We start from the raw sequence: 25,685 nt of genomic DNA on the forward strand, positions 1-25,685 counted from the left end.
GACACCACTCTGAAGGCGTAACACGTATTAACTCCTATACCCCTCCCAACAACCCTGTGAGGTAGGTACCACTAGTATCCCCATTTTATAGATGGGGAGTCTGGTCTGAGGCACAGAGAGGTTGAGGAACTTGCCCAAGTTCACACTGCTTGCAAGCAGCAGGGCTGGGGTTTGAACCCATGCTGTTCAAGCCCCGGGTGGGTCTCACACCTGGAGCATGTGAGAACCACTATTTTATAACACTGAGCCTGTCGCCTTTCTTGCCTCCTTTTACTTCCTTTTCCTTGTCGTTATTTTAAATAGCATTTATTGTGTTTTTCTAATTGTAAAAGCAAACCCTGCTTATTTCAGAAAACTTAGAAAGTTCAGGAAAGCACAAAGAAGAAAAAAATCATGATCTTTAATCTCACCTCCTGAACAATATAGTCCTGAGCATATTAGTTCGCCTGTCGCATTCTATTCAGAGACTTACTGTACCTTGTTTGCCCTGGCATCACATATGCAGTCGTCCCTCAGTATCCTTGGGAGATTGCTTCTGGGACTACCCCCCACCCCGCTCCCCTCCAGTATACCAAAATCCTGTGATGCCCAAGTCCCTTATATAAAATGGTGTAGCATTTGCATATAACCTACGCCATTCTCCCTTATACTTTATTTTTTAAATTAAAAACTAATGTAAGATTATACTCCATTTAAATTTATTATAAAATATAGTTTGTACCTCTTAATTCCCTACCCCTATCTTGTCCCCCACCACCTTCCCTCTCCCCACTGGTATCCCCTGGTTTCTTCTCTGTATCTGTGAGTCTGTTTTCTTATACTCATTCCTTTGTTTTATTTTTAGATTTGAAATATAAATGGTAACAGTCTTTCTCTGTCTGACTTGTTTCACTAAGTGTAATACCTTCCAGGTCCACCAAGTCGTTGCAAATGGCAAAACTTCATTGTTTTTTATGGCTGAGTAGTATTCGATTGTATACATATACCACATCGTCTTTATCCATTCATATGTTGATGGTCACTTAGGTCTCCCATATACTTCAAATCATGTCTAGATTACTTATAATACCTAATGCAATGTAAATGCTACGTAAATAGTTGCCAGGATGGCAAATTCCAGTTTTGCTTTTTGGAATTTTATGGAAATTTTTTTCCCCGAATATTTTCTACCTGTGGTTGGTTGGCTGAGATGAACTGTATTGTTGAGAGCTGTTGTCTTTCTCTAACCTACTCCTACTGTTGGACATTTAGATTGTTCCCAGCATTTCATAGTTATGACAACAATGAGCTGGAGACCCTCAAAAGTACAACCTGGCACACAGCTCTGATTTTTTCCCCTTGGGATTTCTAGGTCAAAAGGTATGCATATTAAAAAAAACTTCCTACTGAAGCATAATATGCATACAGAGAAGTGCACAGGTTGTAAGTGTGCAGGTTGATGGATTTTCACAGGCTTGACATACCCATGGAAAACCAACACCCAGGGCTTCCCTGGTGGCGCAGTGGTTGAGAGTCCACTTGCCGATGCAAGGGACACGGGTTCGTGCCCCAGTCCGGGAAGATCCCACATGCCGCGGAGCGGCTGGGCCCGTGAGCCATGGCCGCTGAGCCTGCGCATCCGGAGCCTGTGCTCCGCAACGGGAGAGGCCACAGCAGTGAGAGGCCCGCGTACCGCAAAAAAAAAAAAAAAAAACCAACACCCAGATCCCCAAACTGGCCATGATCTGCACTCTAGAAGCTTCTTGGCATGAAGGTAAGGATTCCGACGTGAGCTGTCAAATTTCCTCCAACAAAGTGGTATATTGGTCTCCTTAGGGTTTTCTTACTTAAGATTGAGAGACAAACTATGCTTAAAAGCAGAGTGGATGGGGAATTCCCTGGTGGTCCAGCAGTTAGGACTCTGTGCTCTCAATGCCGAGGGCCCGTGTTCAGTCCCTAGTCAGGGAACTAAGATCCCACAAGACGAGTGGCGCAGCCAAAAATCAAAACAAAACACACACAGAAAACCAACCAGAGTGTATGGAAGAACCATCTGGAGTCAGATACTGAGAGAGAGAGAGACCTGGGTTCTACCTCTCTGGGGCAAGACAGACTTACCTTCAGGGTAGAAGAGGTGATCTCAGGACTGGAATCAGCAGTCAGTTTGAACTCTAAATAGTTTAAGAAGGTTTTAAAGAAACAAGCGTTTGTAGCTTCCACCCCTCTCCTCCTCCTCTTCTCCTTCATCTTCTTTCTTCTTCTTAGCAAACCATCTGTTTAACACTTTTTCTTTAAATTATAACATGTTCTTGGTAAAAAAAAAAAAAAAAAAATCATGCAGCACAGGAGGACATAAAGTGAAAAGTTTCTTCCCCCCGGATTTCCAGTTCCAGTCCCATTCTTCAGAGGTAACCAGTCTTGGGCCATTGCTTATGTTTCCTTCCAGAAATTGTCTAGGCATATATAAGAATTTACATATTTATTTAAACGAATGAGATCCTATTATATGAGCTGTTCTGTCTTTTTTTTTTTTTTTTTTGTGGTACGCGGGCCTCTCACTGTTGTGGCCTCTCCCGTTGCGGAGCACAGCCTACGGACGCGCAGGCTCAGCGGCCATGGCTCACGGGCCCAGCCGCTCCGCAGCATGTGGGATCCTCCCGGACCGGGGCATGAACCCGTGTCCCCTGCATCGGCAGGCGGACTCTCAACCACTGCACCACCAGGGAAGCCCCCTGTCTTTTTTTTTTTTTAATTTTATTTATTTATTTATTTTTGGCTGCGTCAGGTCTAAGTTGCAGCACGTGGGCTCTCAGTTGAGGTGCTCGGGCTCAGTAGTTGCAGCGTGCGGGCTTAGTTGCACCGTGGCATGTGGGATCTTAGTTCCCCAACCAGGGATCGAACCCAAGTCCCCTGCATTGGGAGACGGATTCTTAACCACTGGACCACCAGGGAAGTCCCTGTTCTGTGTCTTTTTGTTTGTTGTTTTTTAATTTTTAAAATAAATTTATTTATTTTATCTATTTATTTTTGGCTGTGTTGGGTCTTCGTTGCTGCACGCGGGCTTTCTCTAGTTGTGGGGAGCGGGGGCTACTCTTCATTGCAGTGCGCGGGCTTCTCATTGCGGTGGCTTCTCTTGTTGCCGAGCTTAGGCTCTAGGTGCGCGGGCTTCAGTAGTTGTGGCTTATGGGCTCTAGAGCACAGGCTCAGTAGTTGTGGTGCATGGGCTTAGTTGCTCCGCGGCATGTGGGATCTTCCTGGACCAGGGATTGAACCCGTGTCCCCTGCATTGGCAGGCGGATTCTCAACCACTGTGCCACCGGGGAAGCCCCTATTTGTTGTTTTTTTAGTTTTTAGGATATCTTTATGTAGTAACACATATAAATCCTACCTCCTTCTTTTCAATGGCTACACAGTATTCCATTGTATGCTTGTTCCACAATATCGTGAAATGATGGTTATTTATGTTACTAATTGTATTTGCTATTATAAACAATGATATAGTTAACATCATTTATCAGCTTGTATGAGTTTACCAGTAGGACAAATCTCTTTTTTTTTTTTTACGGTACGCGGGCCTCTCACTCTTGTGGCCTCTCCCGTTGCGGAGCACAGGCTCCGGACGTGCAGGCTCAGCGGCCATGGCTCACGGGCCCAGCCGCTCCGTGGCACGCGGGATCTTCCTGGACCGGGGCACGAACCCGTGTCCCCTGCATCGGCAGGCGGACTCTCAACCACTGCGCCACCAGGGAAGCCCAGGATAAATCTCTTTTTCTTCTTCTTTTTTTTTTGGCCGTGCCATGAAAATTGTGGGATCTTAGTTCCCCAACCAGGTGTTGAACCCGGGCCCTTGGTAGTGAAAGCGCAGAGTCCTAACCACTGGACCGCCAGGGAATTCCCCAGATAAATCTCTAAAAACAGAAGTGTTGGCACAAACAGTATGTGCACTTCATATTTTAATAGATCTTGTCAAATATCTACACACTAATGGTGGGGTGCCTGTTTCCTTACATCCTCACACCATTATCAAGGTTTTTTTTTTTTTAACTTATCTGATGGGTAAAAATACTTTATTATTATTTAAAAATAATTTAAAATAATGGTACACGTTGCAGCTTCTTTAGTTCACAACCGCGTGTTGCTGGGAGTTCTTTTGGTAGATAGCGTTACTGAACAAATCAGAATAAATTGCACGACTGTCGTATGTTGGGGTCCTGCTCTTGGAACCGAGTTTTCACAAGCGCTTCTCTTGTAATTTTTTTGGTCATCATCTTGCTTTTCAGAACTTGTGCAATGGGAAATTCAGTCTAGCCCTTGAGGCAGCGTGAGGGGGGAAGTGATCAGGGCGCTGTAAATCACATTGCAGATGTGAGATGTCATTTTTTCTCCATCCCAAGGTGTAGATTCCCAACCAGCGTGGGTCTGCTGGCTCTGAATCGCATGGCACCCTGTTTTCCTGGTCCTTCTCTGCCACTATGCTTTGCCCTCACCTGGTTTATAAAGGAAGCAGAGGCTAATCCAGCCTCCCCTTTGAGGCAAGGTCAACTGAAGCCTCCAAAGATGACGTGACCTGCTCAAGGTGATTCAGTGGTCGAGATAGGAGGAGAGCTGAGCCTTACGGGGTCGGTCCTGATGCCAGCTTATGTTGTCTGGAGTGGGGGAGGATCCAGGCTGAATGATCTAGTGCCTGCTTCTCTCAGGACATCTGTTTCCTCAGCTTCCTGTAACTGCCTCATCCCCACGCCTGGGAAGGGAGCTTGTTTCATCTTTTACCTCCTGCTGGTGGCTGCGAGGACGGAGCTGCCGAAGTGGAGGAAACCACACTGTCTCTCCCTTCCCTCCTGCCCCCAAGGGACTGCAGATATGATGGAGGGGCTCCTGGCAGGGACCTGGGCTGCCTCTCCTCCTCTGATCCCAGCCAGCTTTCTCCGCTCCGTGTTTCTCTAAAATCCAGAGAACTGGCTGGGTTCCCTGGAGCTCTGTCCCGGAGTTGGAGCTCTGGTTGGTACTTGCTCCCTCAGCTGGACCAGAAATACCCACAGGCCTCCACCGGGGAAGCCAGGGCATTGTGACTTGGTGACCCAAAGTGGGCCGTTCCTCTGTGGAAGGGCAAGGAGCAACCTCAGGTGAGAAGGACTCAGGCACGTGCTCCTTCCAGCTTCGTTGTTGTTCTTTCCTGGCTGTTGAGCTGAGCTTTGCCTTCGTTTCCCCATCTGTAAAATGGGCGTTGCCTGAACTGGGCATTTCTGTAGGTTCCAGAGTCAGTGGGGCAGGTTTGGTCCGATGATGCAGATCATTGTATAGAACAGTGGCTGAGAACTTGGGCTCTGGAGTCAGACCTGGCTCTGCCACCATCACGCAGGTTCCTTAACCTCTCTGTGCCTCAGTGTCACCATCTGTAAAATGGGGATACAGTGGTGCTATCTCAGAGGTGGTTGTGAGATTGAAAGGTCAGTGCTGACCCATAGTCAACTCACAGTCACAGCGCTGCCCCTGCCCCCCTGGCCCCATAGCTTGTCCTTATCTCCACCCTGACTGCCCACATGCTGAGTCAGCTGAGGTTTGGGAGGAAGCTGGGCTGTGCTTGGTGGGGCAGGAGGGCTGGGCCTGGCACACAGCATGCTTCTCTTTTCTCTTGACTTGCAATCCTTCCCAGAGAGCCATGGACTCCTCGCTGCCCACCACCACCCAGAAGAAGAACGGAGGGGTCAGAGCAGGGGCAGCTGGAAGCTGCGTGGGACCGAGGGAGGGGGTGGAATCATAATCGATAGTACATATAACAGCTCCGGGAATGGTTTGGAAGCCCTGTGCCGTGTTTACGTTCGTTTATAATCTTGTGAGGTTGGTGGCAGCTGCTCCCTATTATGGAGGAGGAAACTGAGGCCTAGAGAGGTTAGGTAAGTTGCTGGAGGTCACACAGCTCCAAAGCTTGGGAGCCTCAGCACTGAGGAGGGGAGAGTGGATGAGGCTCTAGAATGATTCTCGCCTCCCTCCCGAGCTTATGCGGTAAAATTGGAAGCTACCTGGGAACTTCCCTTCTCTTGCTCTGGGCCCTTACTCTGGGGGGCGAAGACGGCACCGGCCCTTCTGGACTCTCAAGTTCAAGTCCAGGCTGTGAGCTCTGTGCCCTTCCTGCTGAGGCAGCCAGGCCCTTGCCGCTCCTTGGTCAGGTGTCTGAATCCCAGGACTTGGTGTCTTTTGTGGCTGCCGCGCAAGGTGGGAGAATCCAGCCTGGTCTTGAAATGCTCCTCCCTGCCTGGTCCTTGGGCTGCCCTTCGGACCTTCAGATGCTTGGGCTTGGGCCTGTGTCTCCTCTGGGTCTGCGAACATTTGGCCCAGGTGGCCTCCTACCTGGGTTTTATCTGGGTGTCTTTGCAGACTATGAGGGCCTGAATCAGAGCATCTCTCAGCTGTGTCTTCCCCTGGAATATGTTGGTGGACAGCAAGCACACATGGTCACGTGTGTGTACAGATAAGAATAGATAAGACGGAAGGCCGGAAGTGCCCAAGCTTACTGTGACGGCAGCCCCTCCTCTCTCTCCCACATGGAAGCATGTCAGATGATGTGCTCCAATGATGGGATCACTAGGAACTCCCTCTAATTGATAAAAAAAGTAAGCGCTTTGCAAAAGGAATGTGGGTTATTAGTTATTAGTAACCCACGTGACGCCTGGGCTGAGGCTGTGGGCCGTTTCTGGCTTACCCTGGTGATCCATCCCGTGGTTCAGCAGCCCTGGGGAGGAGAGGGGGGAAGCATTGTGGGAGTGAGTCCTACTGGGTCCGATTAGGTCTCCTGCCCACTCCCAAACCAGTCACGGCAGCCAGGAGGGTGAAGCCCTGGCTGGCCAGGCCTGGCCAGGTGTCCCCCCCGGGAGCAGATGGAGCGCAGAGCTGTCTTGCTCAGATGGAGGCCAAAAGGATGCAGGACAGGCAGGACCCAGGGGGTCCGTGGTACCTGCTGAGCATCTCCTGAGTGTGGGGTGGGTGCAGTAGGGGTGACAGATCTGGGTGTGCAGTGGACGTCCAGCGGGAAGCCGGTGGTCTATGCAACCCTAGGGAGTGAACCACTCGATCCTTCCTTTTCTGATGAAGGTGAGGGTGGAGGGTGCAACCTGAACCAAGGACCACCAGGCTCCTGCTGGGCAGCCAGGGGGACACAGGACCCCACACTTGCCACCCCTAGCCCTGAACTCGGTCAGGACCCTGTGCTGCCCCCGTAGGGCCTGAGGCCCCTTGTGTCCCCTGCAGCGGAGGAGTCAAGAAAATAAAAATGCCTGTGCCCTTTGTCCACAGCCTGGGGGTGGCCCTCTGGCATCACAGCGCGGATCTGACTCCCAGCTCCGGGGAAGGTGGGCCAGTGGGAAAGGCCAATGGTGGAAGCTTCTCCACTGCTTGGTAGGGGCGGGGACCTGGCACCCCGCCCGTGACCCTCTACCTTAGGCTGCTGTATGTATGTGCCGCACTCTTCGACGGGGCTCTCATTAGTGAGCACCTACCGTGTACCAGGCATGGCAGCACTGGTGCAGACAGAGATTAGGACTAGCCTGTGGGTCCAGTGGGAAAGGCAAAGACGTGCACGTCGGTGCCACCTGCCACCTCTGCCACTGCCGGCAGGAGCTCAGCACTGCTGACCTCTGTCTAGACGCTCAAGGGCCTCTGAGCGGTACAGATCTGTGCCTGTGCCTGTGCCTGTGTGCGTGAGGGCGCCTTGTAGGCGTGTGTGCGATCTGAGCGTGCGCCTAGGTGTGTGCACGTATGTTGATGTGTGTGTGAGCGTGTGTTTGTTTGGGGAGCTGTATGTGCACGAGATGGATGTGCAGGTGTCTTTGTAAACGTCTGCACGCACCTGCAGGTGAGTGTGCAGTACCTGCGTGCACGTGTGTGCCGGCGTCTGCTGACGAACGTGAGCACGCATGCGCCTAGGTGGACCCGTGGGTCCTGTGCATATATGTGTGCACGTGTGTGCGCCCCTGGGCCCACGTGGGTGCACGTATACTTGTGTCCACACGCGTGTGCATGTGGGGCAGGTTTATCTGGTACGGCGGAGGGAGAAAGGCCAAGGTCCCGCCTCCGGCAGCCCCAGGGAGTCGGTGTGGGCCCGCGTCGGCAGGGCTCCCTGAGCCTTCCAGCCAGGTCTCTCTCCCCCTCCCAGGCACAATCATGGTAATCCTCGGGCCTCCTCGGGTTCCGGGCAGCCTGGGCTGTGTGGGGCAGAGCTGCCAACCCGGGCTGTGGTGCAATCTGCCGGCCGAGCCCCTTCCGGAGCTGCGGGTTCCTCCGGGTGTGGGGAAGCTGCCCTCTGCGACCTCCCCTGCCTGTCTTGGTGCGTCCTGGGGGGCAGGACACCCCTCCCACCCCGCGGCCTCACCCACAGGAAGCCGGGCTGGGGGGCAGGCAATGGGGGAGGTGCCACGCGGGGCACCCCGCCCTTTGCCGGTGGCTGTCGACCCCGCTGCTCCGAGGCCGCAGCAGTCTTGCCAACAGCCTCGGGGGCATCGCTGGACCAGGGGCCCCTCCGTCACAGCCATGTTTGGCAGGAAGCGCAGCGTCTCCTTTGGGGGCTTCGGATGGTGGGTAACAGATGGGAGGGAGGGTGAAGGGGTGGGAGCGAATCTGGCCGTGAAGCCCGGTTGAGCCTGTGGCTGTGACCTGGTCTGTAGGGAGCAGTGCGGAGGACTTTCAGATGCTTGGGCGGATGGAGATGGAAGATCCTGTGCGGGGGGCACCAGGCTTTTCCTCACTGTCCCTTGGGTACAGTCTTCTAGGGAATTCAGAGGTCGGAGCTGGAGCCAGTGGGAGTGTGACTCTGGTGAACGTGGGCCTCTGTGTCATGTGTTTCCATAAACGTGTATGTGCATCTGTGATGACTGTGAACACGTGTGTATCTGGGACTGTGTGTTTAGGTGTGCACGTCTGTGCGGCCGGGTGTGAGGTGTGTGCCTGGCTGGGTGGGTGTGCCGACGCGTGGCCACGTGTGCACTCTGCGCTTCTGAGCGGATGCCGGTGTGCGCCTCGGAGCTTCTGTACCTGTGTGTGCTCTTGTCTGTGCGTGTGTGTTATGCTTCTGTCTGGGTCATCTCTGTGACTTCATGGCTGGGAGAGTGTGTGGCCTGCTCGGCCTTTGGGCTGTCTGCTCTCTTCAGGGGTGAGCAGTGAGAGGACCGGGCAGGCCTGTCGCCAGGGGCCCCTCCCTGCCCTCCCCCTACAGCCAGTCTGAGCAGCTGGGGCTGTGCTCCAGCCTCTCGCCTGACCCTCTGGGCCACCTTTTGCTGCTAAGTTTCTGTCTGGGACAAAGGAGAGGCTCTTTCCTCCCTATGGGGCCATAAAGTGAGGAAACTGAGGTCAAAGACTTGTCTCTGGTTACCAGCTGCCGGCAGCTTCTCCTCAGCTGGGGAACGGGGTCTAGTGGTTTTCATTATCAGTTTCCTTTCAGCTTCTAGCTTTGGAGCGTCGTCAAAGAAGAGGTTCCCACTGCTGAGGGGGGGAGGGTGGCCAGGGCTGTCCTGGTGTGGAAGCTGGGTGGCCAGTAGTGGGGGGCATAAGAGGCGAAGGAGAGTGGGAGGGAGCACAGGGGCTGCAAGACATGGGATGGCAGAGCTTCCTGGTGGGGCTGGAGGGTTAGGGTGGCTATCGTGCGGGGATGGCTTTCAGCAGGGAAGGGATCTTGCAGTTGTTTGAGGGCTACCTTACAGATTCCTGGAGCCCTGGTCCACTCCAGACGGTGAAAAGAGTCTTGGGGGTGGTATTTTCAGAGCTCCGTTGGATGCCAGGGTGGACGTCCAGTAGCACTGGTGGACAAGGTGATGAGAGTGAATGGGATGCGGCAGGGGAGGGAGGAGAGAGATGGCACCCGGAAGCACCTGGGGACCTTGGTTTCCTGAAAGGGGAAAGCTCAGTGTCACAGCGCTGCCCTATCTCCCCATCTCAGCCCTGCCGAGCCATAGACCCTGCCCTCCGAGGCCACACCCCCGTGGGAGCCCGGTTGACTGAGTAGGTGTGGACGTGGGTCCCGGGACCGGGGCTGCTGTGGCCCAGGGTGTGACCCAGAGAGTTGGTGGGTGGCGGGTGGCGGGTGGTAGGGTGAGAGGGCATGCTGGGAGACCTGGGTTAAGGCGCCGCTCCTCTTCTGCTCTTTGAGGAGCCCAGATGGGACACTTCCTCTCTCCAGGTCTCAGTTTCTCCATGTGTAAATGGGGAATTTCTGCCTTACCCACAACAAAGGGATGTTGTAAGAATTAAAAAAGTTTCCTTGGGAAAATATAAAATGTAAGGGCTTATTGATAGAGGTTCCAGTTGGGTTGCTCTGGGTAACAGATGTTGTAGCAGAGTGCAGGGATCTGCTCTTGGGTCCACCTTACTCCCATTCAGTGAGTTGAATGGGGGAGGACGAGGCTCTCCATACCAGAGGGGGTTAGGAACCCAGTGAGACCCCTGGGGGCCTCGTGGAATCACCAAGGAAGGGGCCCAGGGGGCCCGTGGGGAAGAAGCTGGGAGGGGGGACCTGGGCCAGGAACCGCGGGTGTGGCTTATTTTGCTGTTGGGAACTGAGATCGGAAGGTGCTGGGAGTTGACTCAGGGTGGAAGGATCCCACCCCCCAGCTCAGGGGCTTGGTGCTGACTCGTGATTGCTGGGGCAGCTCTGCGTCCTCACCGTGTGGCCCCTGACACAGCTCCCCTCCTCCCTGGGGCCCCAGTCGTTGCGTGTATGGGGAGCTCATGGCAGAGCTGAGCTGCTGGGCAGAGGTGGCTATAAGAACTTCCCAGGGTTTCAAGCCTCCTGGAGGTGGTGGTGATTTTGGTGGCATTAATGGCAACGATGACATGGCGCAGTGGTGACACTGATGGTGTTGTGACCCTGGTATTTGTGACCCCTAAACAAGAGGAGACAGAGAGTGGGAATCTCGCCTACCTTTCTGTCTCTGGAGAGAGGAAGGGGCCTCTTTTACCAGCCATAAGGGCTGGCATATGCAGAGGGTAAAAATAGAAACCTAGCAGCCCTGCCTTGTCTTCCAGCAAGGGTAGGCGCAGGCTGGGGTGGAGTTGCTGGCTGCCGGGACAGTCTGCCGCAAATGTGATCTTCCGGGCTCTGAGCTCCTGTGCCCGACAGACCCCACCTCCTGTGCACCCTGGCGCCTGCTGTCAGGTTCTGTCTCAGGAGTGGCTTATGCCTCCTTAGAGGAACTGGCAGCTCCCAGAGCAGGAGGGTCCCTGGTGCTGGAGGTTGCGGCATCTTTGTAAAGCAGAATCCCAGGAAATATCCATGCATTGATTGTCCAGCCGCTGTGACCCATGAGGCTGGGTTGCAGAGTCCTCTTCCGGAGCTTGGGTAACGAAAGCAGAGATGGCATATAAAGTGCTTTAGATCCCTGGGTCTGGAGTCAGATACTGGGATCCACACTGGGCCAGTGACTGTATCCTCCCGAGCCTGTTTCCTCATCTCTAAAGTAGGGAGAATAACAGGACCCATCTCACTGGGTTATGAGTGGCTCCGGCCCTCCCAGAGCTCCCAAGTCCTCCCTTTCTGGGCTGGAGGAGAACTTCCTTCCTCCTGAAGCCACATTGTCCACGGCCCTGCGGGGCTGGTGGTCTGGGCTGGCCCCGGGACCTGTCCCCTGCAGGTGCTAGGTGGGAGCCTTCAGCCCTGGCACTGACGGAAGCCCTTGCTTTTCTCTTGGCAGGATCGACAAGACCATGCTGGCGAGCCTGAAGGTCAAGTAAGTAGCCACTTCCTGTTACGTAAAGGTCAGAGGTGATGGCAGATGGAGCTCCTCTGGGGCCCTCATTTCCCTCCTGGTTGTGGAAAACGTGAGCAGGACTGTTGCATTTGTCAGATTCTCTGTCTCAGTCCAGGGGCTTGTGGACTTGGAGGAGGCTGGACTGGGCTCTTGATTCCCGAAGTATCCGGGAAAAGGCAGATGCTGGGAAGCAAGCAGGGGGACCCGTGTGGTGGAAATGTGTATAGCAGTGAAACTTTCAGGCCACAACTCAAGGGTATAAGAAAGATAATTGTATTTTCCATCACTTTAATTTTTATATTTTAATTTTCCATCACTTGTAACCATTTTATTTTTATATATAATATTTGTAGCCCCAGTCCCAAGAGGCTATTTTTTTTGCCACACTGCACAGCATGCAGACTTCCCCAACCAGGGATTGAACCCATGCCCCCCTGCAGTGGAAGTGTGGAGTCTTAAGCACTGGACCGCCAGGGAAGTCCCAGGCTGTCTTTCTGACATTCCCACCTACCTGGAAAATTGTGCCACACAGTTCTAGGACCTGGCAAAACACCCCAGTGTGTGTGTGTTTGTGGGTGGTCAGTTGGTCATCGAGTCATCTGTTACCAGATATCTGTCGTCCTGATCAGCCCGGCCCTGAGGCTCTCTGAGAATTCCAGCACCAGATTCAGGGTCTGGGGATTGATTGTCTGCCTCGGTTTACCACGTGTCTGCTCGTCTGTCTGGGGAGCCCTGAGCAGACACCCCTTTGTCCTAGAACCTCTGACTGCGCCTCTCTCATCACCTTCGTTCTTGTCCCTCTGTGTTTCTGGCCAAACCATTTTGCCTGCACCTGGATCCTCTTCCCCCCTTGAGACTTAACAAAAGTCGGTTCCCAACTGCATCCCTCCCTCGGGCAATGAGTACTGACCAACCACCTTCTCCAATTAAGTGAGTTAAAAAGGAGAGAAATTTTAGGAGGGAAAAACAGCATTGGTCACTAGCTCAGAATATTATCCTGCAACACGTGAATTGGCTCAAGCATGAAAAATTCCTCTACTAAGTGTCCTCCTTTGGAGGCAGCCCCCCTGCTTGTAACTCCCCCATCTCAGCTGAAAGGTTTTCCAGGCTGGCCTCTCTCTGCCATGCCATTTAGTTGCCAGCACTGACTGTGCATCCCCTGGGTACACTTCCCTGGGCAGAGCACAGCCAGTCTTGCGAGTTGGCATCTAAGGGGGGGGGTGTCAAAACAAGGAAGCTTCCCACTCAGGTTTGTTTTGCTCAGAAGGGTGAGGGTAGGCAGTTAGCAGGGCAGGGATGGATGGAAAACTGTCCCTGCCCTCTGAGAGCTTTCAGTCTCTCTGTAGAGTTGATGCCAGGGATGTAGTGGGAGCAATCTTGGAAGACTGCCAGGAGGAGGTAGCTTCGAAAGTAGCTCTTAAAGATGGGGCGGGACGATGGGCCTGTCTGTGCCTGTGCTGATTGGCGGGGGGTGTGCATCAGGGCAGTCCAGCGTTTAGGGCAAGTCACTCTTGGGCAAGACACTTAACTTCTCTGGACTTCAGTTTCTGTATCCTTTGTCCAGTGGGCACAGCGATGTCTGGCCTTCCTAGAGCTTCCTATCTGCGTATTGCATGAGTTGCTAGGTAGGAAGCTGAGTTACTAAGGGGTGTAGAGTAGTAGGAGTGGGTTTTTTTGGTACCGTCTTGGGACATCTAGTTCAATTTCACAAGCGTTTATTGAGGGCCTGTTTGTTTTTATTTTAACTAGTAAAGATGATACATGTAACCTGCAAAGGAACTAGTTACAAGGTGGAGTGAAGGGCTGGGGGCATGGGCCAGTGTTGAGATTGGGACCCCAGTGGGCTCTCTGGGTGTGTGGGGGACAGTCTGAGGTCTTAGGCCTTGGGGAGGTGGTGTTGAGAGAGTTGTTTGGGACAGTGTGTAGGACTGTGTTCCTATTTGCACTTGGTTAAGATTCTTTTGATTGCAAGAAACAAAAACCCAGTGTAATCTGGTTAAGCAAAAGATGGAGTTTATGGAAAAAAATCCCAGGTGCCTCAGGGAACCCAAGGGGAGGAGGTGGAGCTAGAGCTCAGGGGGCATTGAACAGGAACTGGAAATGCATCCCCATCAAAACCCCAGCTGCCTTCCTTGCGAAGATTGATAAACTGATCCTAAAATTCTTATGGAAATTCAAGGATAATCTTGAAAAAGAAGAACAAAGTTGGAGGACTGTACTTCGTGAGTTCAAATTTACTACCAAGTGACAGTAATCAAGAGAGTTTGGTAATGGCACAGAGATAGACACACAGATCAATGGAATAGAATTCAGAGTCCAGAAATAAACCCTCACATTTGTGGTGAATTGATTTTCAACAAGTACAATATGTCATGGCAATTCCATGGAGAAAAATAGTCTTTCAACAAATGGTGCTGGGACAACTGATATCCACATGCAAAGGATGAAATTGAATCCCTGTCTCACACCGTATACAAAAATTAACTCAAAATGGATCAAAGACCTAAATGTAAGAGCCCAAAGTATCAAACTCTTAGAAGAAAACCTACATGAAAATCTCTGTGGCCTTGGATAAGGCAATGGTTTCTTAGGTATGACACCCAAAGCACAAGCAACAAAAACAACAAGAACAACAAACTGATTAATTGAACTTCTTCACAATTAAAAACTCTTGTGTTACAAAGGACACCATGAGGAAAGTAAAAAGACGATGCCCAGAATGGGAGAAAATATTTTTAAATCACATATCTGATAAGGGACTCATATCTAAACTATATAAAGAACTCTAACAACTCAATAATACAAAGACAAAAAGAATTTAAAAATGGGCAAAGACTCTGAATAAACATTTTCCCAAAGAAGTTATATAAATGGCCAATGAGCACATGAAAAGATGTTCAACGTCATTAGCCATCAGGGGCTTGCACATCAAAGCCACCATGAGATACTACTTCACGCCCACTAGAATGACTACAATCAAAAAGACAGATAATAACAAGTGTAGGTGAGGATGTAGAGAAATTGGAAGCCTTACACGCTGCTGGTGGGAATGTAAAAGGGTTAAACGTAGAGTGACTGTATGACCAGCAATTCCATTCTTAAGTATACATCCAAGAGCAATGAAAACATATGTCCATAGAGAAACTTGTATGTGAATGTTCATAGCAACATTATTAATAATAGCCCCGGGCTTCCCTGGTGGCGCAGTGGTTGAGAGTCCGCCTGCCGATGCAGGGCACATGGGTTCGTGCCCCGATCCGGGAGGATCCCACATGCCGCGGAGCGGCTGGGCCCGTGAGCCATGGCCGCTGAGCCTGTGCTCCGCAACGGGAGAGGCCACAACACTGAGAGGACCGCGTACCGCAAAAAAAAAAAAAAAAAAAAAAAAAAAAATAGCCCCAAATGGAAATAATCCAAATGCAAGATACAGTCTTCTTTTTGGGGTGATGAAAATGTTCTGGGACTAGTTCGTGGTAATGGTTGTACAACCTTGTGAATATACTGGAAACCATTAAATGATAGGCCTAGAAATGGTGAATTCTACAGTAAATAAACTACATCTCAATAAAACTGTAAAAAAAAAAAAAAGAGGGAATCTGATTGGCCCAGCATGGTCCAATCAGTTTAGCTGGAGAGATGGGGTTTATGGATAAAATATGTCTGCTGCAGCCAGCTCTCTCTGTGGGAGGGGTTAGTTCTCAGAGAAGAAGGATGAGTTGTGGGCTGGGCAGATACCATAGGAGGTTTTATCCCATCACCCCCATGACTCTTAGGACTAAAAGGAAGATCAGTAGCTGCTCCCTCATTCTCCTCCCCACTAATACCTAAGAAGAAATTCTGCCTGGGTACCCAGGATACGGCTCTGCTTACTGACAGGTCCTTAGGCAGCCAACTGCATGTGCTAGGGCTCTTCCAGGTACCCAGATGCTGCCTTCCTTCGGCTTCTGCTGGGTGAGACATATTTCTGTACTAATGCAGCCCATTGGCTTCTCCACTGAGCACCAGATACCCCTGGACTGCAGCCCATGCTCCCGATTGCCTCAGCTTCTTCCGCAGTTACCTGGTGTCCTTGACACGAAGACAGGCAGCCATACAACTCCTGGAAGTGTCCCTGAGCTATGCAGCTCTGAAGATGGGGTTCTGGCACCACCATTATTGAGCACTTACTATGTGCTCACTTTTCATCACAGAGTTTCCCTGCGGTTTCACAACCATCTTGGGAAGCAGCTACCACTACTGCCTGCATTTTACAGAAGAGAAAGGGAGGCTTTGGAGGTTAGGAAACTTAGTCAAGGTCATCAGGGAGTAGGTCATGCAGCTGGGATTTGAATCCAGGTCTGTACTTCATGGCTGGTGCAGTCCAGGCTGGAGCTAAATAGTTCTCAGCACCTCTCTCCGCCCTACTTTCCCACTCTTTTCCCGATTTAGATAGAGAGTCTGGTGCTTTGGCCCCAGAATGCACCCCTGCCTCCACAACACTGTGGATGGGAGGGCCCAGCTCCCTGCTGGAGGCCCAGGTTGAGAGGGGTCTGGGGTACCTGATGATGAAGACCCTCAGAGGCAAGGGGTGCTGGGGGCCTGGAGCCCCACAAGAACACTAGATAGGGGGGTGGTGGTAGCACATAGAGGAGAAAAAATTGGGAGGCGGAGACTAACAAATTGTTAACTTCTCCAAGCCTCAGTTTGCCCATCTGTAAAGTGGGAGGGTTGGGCTGGTGCCCAATCTGCTCTCTTCTAGCTTTGACGTTCTGGGAGTTCACCTTCATGCCTTTTGTCCTTTTGCATTTCTCTCAGGACCTTGATGATGGTAGGTGCTCGCTGTTGACTAAGCAAATGCGTGCACGAATGAATGAGTGTCTTTGAGAGCAGGGGTTCTGCATACTTCATCTCTGGCTCCCCAGAGCCTTACACCATGCTTGGCATATAGCAGGTTCTCAGTCTACATTTGCTGGAGGAATTAATTCTGGGTCATCATGGTTAGCCCATCACATGAGATGGAGGGCTGGAGAGAAAGAGGCAGGGACAGCAGGTGGGGAGCGCCGCTTCACCAGCCTGCTCCCAGGCCAGCTTGGGATACGGTCTGTATTGCAGTGGTTGAACCATAGTCTGACTGGATTCCCACAGGGGGAACCTAGGTTGGCAGGACCATGTGTTTGCTCATGGAGGTCCTTGAAGCAGCATCCAGAGAGGACGGCCCGAACTGGGAGCCTCTGGTACTTTCCTCCACTCTTCTTTTTGCTGCCCCTTGCCCTCCCTCTCAGAGACTCCTGCTTCTTTGCTAAAGAAAGAGGTGTGTGTGTGTGTGTGTGTGTGTGTGTGTGTGTGTGTGTCTGCTGCATGGGCTGGTAAGCCATGTTCCAGCCATCTGAGATGACTGTGATACACAGGCACTGGCCATCGTGGGACGGCGTGAGCGTGGAGGTGATTCAGCGCAGCTTGTCTCTACCGCTGGGGTAGGGCATCATACACATTCCTGATGACCGGGAAGTTAGAACCCATTGCCCTGCAGGGAAAAGAATCCAACTTTTAAATTGATGGTCCCTGCTCTTGGTCACTAGAAGTGGGCATCTCTAGATAGAGAGAAAGTGCATAAGAGCGCCCAGAGGTCACTGTGCCGTCTTATTTCTTCCTCAGGAGAAGGAGGGAGAGGGCCTGGAGGAGCTGTCTTCCCAGCAGCCTGGCTTGGGGCAGCATTTCAGCTGTCCTGTGGTTTGGTCAGAAGACACCACACAGCCATCTGTACTGTAGGTTTCAGATTTCACCAGCTAAGATTTAAAATCTTAGAAGGGAGGAGAGCACACAGGGCAGCAGCAGATGCTGTGTCTCAGCGTAACTTCCCTTTGGCCCTGGGGTCCCTGATGACAGCTGCTGGAGCCATTGTCCACACAGGATGGGGTCTTGCCACATCTAGAAAGCTCAGCTTCTGGCTGTGTCACAGCCCTTTTAAACTCAGGGCTTCAGTCCCCATCCTATGAGGATTACGTACAAAATCTGGGCGATTCCCTGTACAGACATCTGCCTCTCCAGGCTCTCTTGGTGTTGTTAGCAAGGCTACATTCTCGGGGGGTGCGGGGAGAGCAGAGTCAGGGCCCAGGCAGCTGTGCATCAAGTCTGTGCCTCAGCTTTCCAGCCCTACCGGAAAGCCCGTCCCTCCACGGTCCACCCCTTGATTCCGATGTAACGGCCTTTTTTTTTTTTTTTTGGCTGCATTGCAGCATGTGGGATCTTAGACCAGGGATCAAACCCGCAACCCCGGCATTGGAAGCACAGAGTCTTAACCACTGGACCACCAGGGAAGTCCCTGTAATGGCTTTTTTTCATGCATCAGTTGAAGGTCACGATCGCCAATTTACTTCTCCCATCTTTGACCACCAGGTCTTTGCTTACCGCAGATACAAGACTCTTTGAGGCACAAAGGTGTTTTAGAACCTTCTGAGGCTGCCCCATCTGAGTCAGCTCATCTCCTACATATCTAGGGTGTCTGCTGAGTTTGCTAGGGTTGCCAGAGGCAGGGGGATCTTGATGTTCTGTGGGGTTAGAAGGCGGAATCAGGTAAGCTCACGTTTACTGGGCACCTGCATTCGAAGCCCAGTGCTAGGCGCTGGGGCTGGTGGGGAAGCAAAGGTGAAAAAGACACAGTCTCGGGACTTCCCTGGTGGCGCAGTGGTTGAGAATCCACCTGCCAAGGCAGGGGACGCTGGTTCAATCCCTGGTCTGGGAAGATCCCACATGCTGCGGAGCAACTAAGCCCGTGCGCCACAACTACTGAAGCCTGTGCTCTAGAGCCCGCGAGCCACAACTACTGAAGCCCGCACTCCTAGAGCCCGTGCTCCGCAGCAAGAGAAGCCGCCGCAATGAGAAGCCCGCGCACCGCAGTGAAGAGTAGCCCCCGCTCGCCGCAACTAGAGAGCCCGCAACTAGAGAGCCCGCGCGCGGCAACAAAGTAAAAAAAAAAAAAGACACAGTCTCTGCTCATGAAAGCTTATAGTCCCATAGGGAGACAGACAGACAGACAGTTGCAATGGAATGTGACAAGTGCTAACAGAGATGTCCTCAGAGAGGACGGAGGAGGGATTCCTGGAGACTTGGTGATGCCTCAGCCATCTCCAAAGGTGAGCAAGCCCAGCCCGGAGAGGAGAGAGGCACCCGGGGCAGCAGCAACAGTGCACAGGCAGTGAGGTGTGAATGGCGTGGGCTGGGAGGGACCTGGGTGCGGTCATGACACCAGACAGATCACGGGGTGCGACTGCGGGGTCAGGCTGGGTCTCGTCCGGGAGTGTGGGAGGGCTGTGTGGAGGGCTGGGCTTGCCCCTCTGTGTGGCCAGGAGCCATGGAAAGGCTTTAGAGCAGGGGAGTAACGTGGCCAGATTTGAGTCTGAACGCCCCGCTGGCTGCCATCTGCTGACTCGTTGGAGAGGCTTGAGGCCAGAGCAGGGCCAGTGGGGTTGGGGAGAGTGGACAGACTGGAGAGCTCTTGAGGAGGCGGACTCCCCAGCCTGGAGCTGGTTTGGATGTAGGAGGTGGGAGCAAGGGGAAGGGGAAGGGTGAAGACTCAAGTTTCTGGGTGAGCCTTTTTTTTTTTTTTTAAATTATTTTTTTAAATTTTGGCTGTATTGGGTCTTCGTTTCTGTGCGAGGGCTTTCTCCAGTTGCGGCAAGCGGGGGCCACTCTTCATCGCGGTGCGCAGGCCTCTCACTATCGTGGCCTCTCTTGTTGCGGAGCACAGGGTCCAGACGTTCAGACTCAGTAGTTGTGGCTCACGGGGCCTAGTTGCTCCGCAGCTTGTGGGATCTTCCCAGACCAGGGCTCGAACCCGTGTCCCCTGCATTGGCAGGCAAACTCTCAACCACTGTGCCACCAGGGAATCCCTCTGGGTGAGCCTTTGAGTGGATGTTGGTCCCGTGTACGGAGACGGGGAGTTTGAGCAGCTTGGGGGTAGAGGGAGGGAGTAAGGCTCTGAATTACAGTCTCTGCTCCTCATTTCCCCTCTCCCCTCCCAAGTGGCTGGCTTAGGTTCTGACCTTTATACCTGCCCCCCCACCCTCCCATAGAAGGGTACAGAGGAGAGAAGCAGCATCCTGAGGGGTGAAGGGGGTGGTCGGCCGCCGGGGAAGCAGGCTGGGCAGTGCCCTCTCCCTGGCCTTGCAGGCAGAGCTGGTGGTGGTCCCGGGGGCTCTGTACCCCCCTCCCCCCCAGCTCCAGGTGTGCCTTGGCAGGTGAGCACCAGGTGAGCCCTAGCTGGTGCCACTGCTCTTGTAACCGACAGCTGGCCACGCGAGATGTGCAGGGAACCCACTTGCAGACACGTTCCAGCTGGGGCTGAGGGGCACATCCCTGTTTCTGGCTAAAGTATCAGCCCTGGTTCATTGATTCTTTAGGACGGTCCCTGAGCCTGAGAACAGTGCTGGCGCGTGTAGGTGTGTGTCGGCGTGTGTGCAAGCTTGCCCGTGCAGGTGGACATGAGCTTTGAGGGCCCATGTGGGTGACTATGTGGTGTCTTTTTTGGCTTTAGCGAGTTCCTATGGTAACCACGAACATGCCTGTTTTGGGATCTGGAGTCGTGGGGCGTGAGTGGCTACGGGGAGAAGCAAGGCAGGCGGGTGCTTAGCCGGCGTTTGGGCTGTGGCCTGATTTCATTGCCAGGCACTGGGAGAAGCACCTAAAGGTGCCATTTGCCAGGCAGCAAACCCCAGGGATTTGTGTGCTCCTGGCCTCATACTGGCCGGTCCCCGTCATGCCCAGGAAGCCCTGGTGAGTCCCTGTTCTGATTTCTTGATGGACAAGCAGCTCCCTGGGTCTCGACCAGGTCTGGTGGGTATCTGATGATGGGCAGCAGGGAGCTGGCTGGCAGCTCTGGCCAGTAGGTACTGGGCATTGGGGCTCTTCTGAGATGGGTGCGGGATGGTGGGCAGGAGGGGCTCTGCTTATTCCTGGGGCCCCGGGGGGGGTTTGTCCTTGTGGCTGGTGAGCCGAATGGTGCTTGTTGATCCCGTGGGACAGGGCTAATGGCGACAAGGGCAGGGATGCGGGGGAGCAGGATGCAGATGGGGCGGCCTGTGGCCTGCCAGCCCAGGTCCAACTATCCTGGGGGCCCCCCCTCACTCCAGCTCCCTGAAAGTCCTTGTGGACACTCAGGGCTCTGGCCGTGCCCTTGAACTTCTTCAGAGGCCTGCTGGCCTGTCCTGGTTGGGAAGTCTCAGGGTCCCGCGAGGAGGAGGCCAGAGGGCTCTGCCTGGCTCACCGGGAGCTGGATTTCGCCAAGGCTAGGGGAGAATTGCTCCCACTGGGCTTTGGCGAGAGGCTTTGACTCCCCACGCTGTGCATGCCTTGTGCTTCCCGTCCACACACTGTGGACCCTGTGGGTGTGTCAGGACCCCTGCATCCTCTTGGAGAGGCTCCTGATGGACAGGTGCCCAGGAAATACTCAGAGGGGTCTGGAGTTGGGGGAGTGCTTGCTTCTATTGCCTTCCTCCTGCTGGTTCCTCTGGGGCTGGGAGCAGGGAATGGGGATGGAGATGTCAGGAGGGGATGTAGATGGCCTCTCTGGCTTGTGCTGGGAGCCCCCGCTCAGGAGCTAGCTGCTCCCCCTGCCTCTGAGGGGGTGCTGGGTGAGGCTGTGCTGGGATGGGGGCTGTGTGGCAGGGGTTGCTGGGGCCTGTGGTCCTGGTGGAGGGCGAGGGGAGCAAGGAAGTAGACGTTCTATGCTTTTTCCAGACCACCTCGGCCTTCCCTCTGGAAGAGTCTAGAGCCTAATGCCCAGCACCTTTCCTTGGGGGTGCTGGAAAAGGGAGAGGGGAGCCTTCAGGAGAGATCCCCAGATCTCTGGAGTCCTTGAATCTTAGGGCTTGAAATAAAAAGGTCAAATTAGCCACTATGTGAATCCCTTGTGCCCCTAAAACTAGTCACCCAGCCTGAGCTTGGTTACCTCCAGTGACGGGGAGCTCATTATCTTGTAAGGCTATTATATTGCAATACAGCTCTGATTGTTCAAAGCTGACCATTATTTTCATCTGGAATTTCTGTAACTGCTGCCGCTTGGTCACTCATCCCCCACCCCTAAACAGGGCTAATAACCCTGCTTTCTCCCGAGAGCCCCTCAGAATATGGAAGGTGGCTCCTGTTCCCTGAGTTGTCTGTGCCTCTGGCGGGTCATCCCTGGCCTCTTTGGCTCTGTTTGGGATTTCTCGCTGCCTGGCCTGATCTTTGTTGGAAGTGTTCAGGTTTTCTAGGCTTCATTTCAAAGCCTGGCCAAAGGGATTGGCCCTGGGCAGCCTGCAGGAGCCTGATGGACATGAGGATGGACCACGAGAGATCAAGGGCTTCAGCCTCCTTGTTTACAGATCAGTACACTGAGACCCCAAGTGGGGATGTGCCTAACTTGAGACGGCCCAGCTCGAAGGCAGTGGGTGCAGGACCAGGACAGCGGAGGTCGGCGGTCGGCCTCTGTGCAGTGCCTGGCCCCTTTCCTGCTTTCCTGTCAGCTCCTCCATCTTCACCACTTTCTGACTTAGGACCTGGTCTCTTCTTCCTGAAGACAGACCTGATGCCTGCAGGGATCTGGCAGGGCCTAGTACAACTGCCAGGCGGGGCCTGGGGGCACTGGCAAGCACACATCTGTGCTCTGCACGAATGCCACCTGTCTCCCCAGATCTTCCACGTTACAGGAGAAGCTGGAAATCTGGAGTTTGGGCAACATCTTGACAACTAGCTCAAGAATTAAAAAAAAAAACAAAAAAACAAAGCCATATGTAACCCATCCTGCAGGCCAGATTCACCCCACCTGTGCGCCACTTCTGCTCCAGGTGTGTCAGCCCTGCGCGTCTCAGCTCCTATCTCCCTGTGGCCTACTCCCTGGTCCCTTCTCCCCAGTTCACCCCTTCCCTGGTGCTCTCACCACTGCCTTCAGCCACTGACTGGTCATTTCCTGCTCTGGCTCCAGACTGGACTCACTCTCAATTAATCTTTTCTCTCTTCCTAATCCAGTTCTTTCTCTGTCACTGGGTTGTGAAGCCCCCGAGTCACGGGATTGGTCCTCTCCTGCCCTCCTCCCGGTTCAGGCCCATTATCTCCTGCCCAGATGGTGACAGAGCCTCTCTAATTAACCTCCTCCTCGGGCCTCCGCCAACTCTAATTCATCATCCCCACAGCCATCTCTAACTTCTCCAAGGAGGCCCGTATCCACAGCACCGATGGTAGACCTTGTTAGTCCTGATTCTGCATGGGCTTGTCCCTGAGACCCTGGTTGGGGACTGGGCCGTCCTTTTTTTTTTTTTTTTTGAATTAACTAATTAATTAATTAATTTTATTTTGGCTGAGCTGGGTCTTTGTTGTGGCACGCGGGCTTCGCTAGTTGTGTCGCGTGACTCTCTCTAGTTGCAGCGCGTGGGCTCTAGAGCGCGTGGGCTCAGTAGCTGCGGGGCGTGGTATGTGGGATCATAGTTCCCTGATCGAATCCAGGCCCCTTGTATTGGGAGCGCGGAGTCTTAACCACTGGACCACCAGGGAGGTCCCCCTGGGCAGTCTTTGTTTGTGTTTACTCCCCAATGACTTTTCTTTCTGGCATTAGAAAAACTAACTGTCCATGGTCCACAGAAGATAGTTGGATCCTCTGTGCCCTCAACCACAGCACTGGTTCTCAAGCTTTTCTGCACTTTGGTATCACCTGGGAGGCTTAAAAAAGTTCTCATGCCCAGGTCGCACCCAATTCCAGGCTTGGAAATCAGAGCGTCTAGGGTGGGACCCAGCATCAGCACTTTTAAAAGATTCCCGGGTGATTCCAACGTGCAGCAAAATTTGGGAACCCCTGTCCCAAGGGATAAACGAGTGTGATGAATGTCAACGGCTCAGGTGGGGCTGGATGTTAAAATGGGCCGTAGGTGGGTGAGTCTCTCTAGCCCAGGGTTTCTGTTGACAATTGGGGCTGGAGAATTCTTTGCTGTGGGGACTCTCCGGTGCACTGTAGATGTTCAGCAGCATCTCTAACCTCTGCTCATGAGATGCCAGCCGCCTACCCCCTAGTAGTGACAATCAAAAACGTCTCCAGGCTTTGCTGAGTTTCCGGGGCAGGGGTATAAGAGCTCCCCCGACCCACTGAGAAACATTGTTCCCAGTCCAGACAGGCCCACCTCTACAGCATTCTAAAGCACGTGCAGAAGAAAAGGCTACCAGCCGGTGAGCCCCTTCTTAGTGGTTAATTCATTGGGCTTTGGAGTCAGGCAGCTTATGTTTAAATCCTGATTCTACCAGCTGGGTGACCTTGGGCAAGTTATTTAACCTCTCTGTGCCCCAGTACATATCTAGCTGTTCCCCCCGACCCCCTTACAACTGTGTCTCCTCTTGACCTTTAGCTCCAGCCGGGTGATGGGATTTGCTGTTTCCTCGCGCTTTTCAGCCTGGATGGCTGCTTCTGCAGAAATGCCTTTACTTCCTCCTCTCCCAGCAGCATCATCCCTCCTGTCCTTCCAGGACCAGCTTAGATGCTGCTTCCTCTGTGAACACCTCCTTCCCATTGAGGACAAAGCACTCTGTTCCTTGTGCTCCTGGAGCAGCTGGAACCTCAAGGGTTCCACATTTAGCTCCTCCTGCCCTGTGCTGGTCCAGTGGTTTCTGTCTGTGTCCCTCTCCCCTTGAGGGCTGAGGCCGTGGGAGCCTCTGGGGTGCCCAGCCTGGGCTCCGTCACTGTTTGTTGTCCAGGTGAGGCGGCTGACCCCTCCCTGCCTCGGGCTGAGCTGTGAACGGGTCGGGTTACGGCACTGTCATCCTCCACCCACGGCCCAGCTCATTCTGAGAGGGTGGAGTGAGCGGAAATCCGTGCCCGGCAGGCCACAAAGCCACATAACTGAATTTTGGAGCCCTGCCCTGGGTGTGTGTGTGTGTGTGTGTGTGTGTGTGTGTGTGTGTGTGTGTGTGACAGCAGCTCTTACCTCTTCTCGGTTGCCTTGCCACCAGCTGATGCCATCTGGAATCGCGGAGCATTGAATCACAGACTTTCCCAGGACCCTTTCTGGGCCGAGGAACAGCCCCTGACCCCACCCTGCCACGCCTTATACAACCCTGTCAGTCAGCTCAACCCAGGGGACCACTAGTTGTCTGCCCTGGCTGCAGTGCAGACCCACCCTGGGGACTCTGCTTCCTGAGGCCTGGGTGGGGCCCAGGAAACCTGTGCCTTATCAGGGCCAGAGGTGGTGCTTCTGATGCAGCAGGTTTTGCAGCTGTTTGGGAACTAATGACATTTAAAGATCTCTTTTCCCCACAGTACAGATTCAGTGGTTAGGTTCATGTGCTCTGGGAGGTCTTGGTCAAGTTATATAACCTCTCTGTGCCTTGATTTCTTTTTCTGGGGATAATAATAGTACCTATATGTAGGTACTATTGTTGTGAGGTTTAAAGGAGGTAATCTGGTGAAGCGTGGAGCACAGTGCCTGCTACATTGTTAGTGCCAGGTAAGTGTTCCCTGCTTTAATATTTCTGATATTGGTAATAATAGCCCTGGGCTGGGGAGATACACGTAACCACGTGACATGCCCGCATGCATGCAAGCACACCCCCATGGGCAAACCGGAGCGATGTGCACCCACACCCAAGCCTGCTGCTGAGGACAGACGCGTGCAGGTGACAGTCACCGCAGGCTCACGCATGAACACATGGTCCCTTGATAAATATATCAGGAGGGCAGAGGTATGTGTACACGAGGCCCAGATGATCGGGGTTTTTATTTCATTCGCACTCTGACATTATTCCAGGAGATAGCAGCACCTGGGCTGAGCTCGGGGAGCTCAAGGTGCCCCTTGTTTCCATAGCAACCACAATGCAGTAAAAATAGGAGGACCAGGGAAGAGGTGGAAGAGGCCCGAGCCAGCTGCGAGGCTGGGGCCTCCACGTCCTCGACCACACGGAACCTCCTGTTTTGTTAGTTTTTTAGAACAACGACATGGCAAACCGCTGAGGACTCATGACCCAGAATTGACCATTGTT

General features: G+C 53.1%; 1 protein-coding gene across 7 annotated transcripts in view; it reads left to right on the top strand.

Annotated features, from left to right (window-relative positions):
• RAP1GAP2 (RAP1 GTPase activating protein 2) overlaps positions 1 to 25,685 on the top strand; it is a 445,551-nt gene that overhangs the window by 23,595 nt on the left and 396,271 nt on the right. For 2 of the 7 annotated variants that reach the window (XM_004267040.4, XM_033423227.2), the window contains exons 1-2: positions 8,427 to 8,546; positions 11,655 to 11,690. In XM_004267040.4, the coding sequence (XP_004267088.1) occupies positions 8,503 to 8,546; positions 11,655 to 11,690 (80 nt within the window). In that variant the 5' untranslated portion in view covers positions 8,427 to 8,502. Of the gene's footprint in view, positions 1 to 8,425; positions 8,547 to 11,284; positions 11,303 to 11,654; positions 11,691 to 20,347; positions 20,463 to 25,685 lie in introns of those variants that run through there. The other 5 variants (XM_033423226.2, XM_033423229.2, XM_049702100.1 and 2 more) reach the window with 4 other exon arrangements.

The sequence above is a fragment of the Orcinus orca genome, chromosome 19 (assembly GCF_937001465.1).
Source record: "Orcinus orca chromosome 19, mOrcOrc1.1, whole genome shotgun sequence".
NCBI classification, from domain to species: domain Eukaryota; kingdom Metazoa; phylum Chordata; class Mammalia; order Artiodactyla; family Delphinidae; genus Orcinus; species Orcinus orca.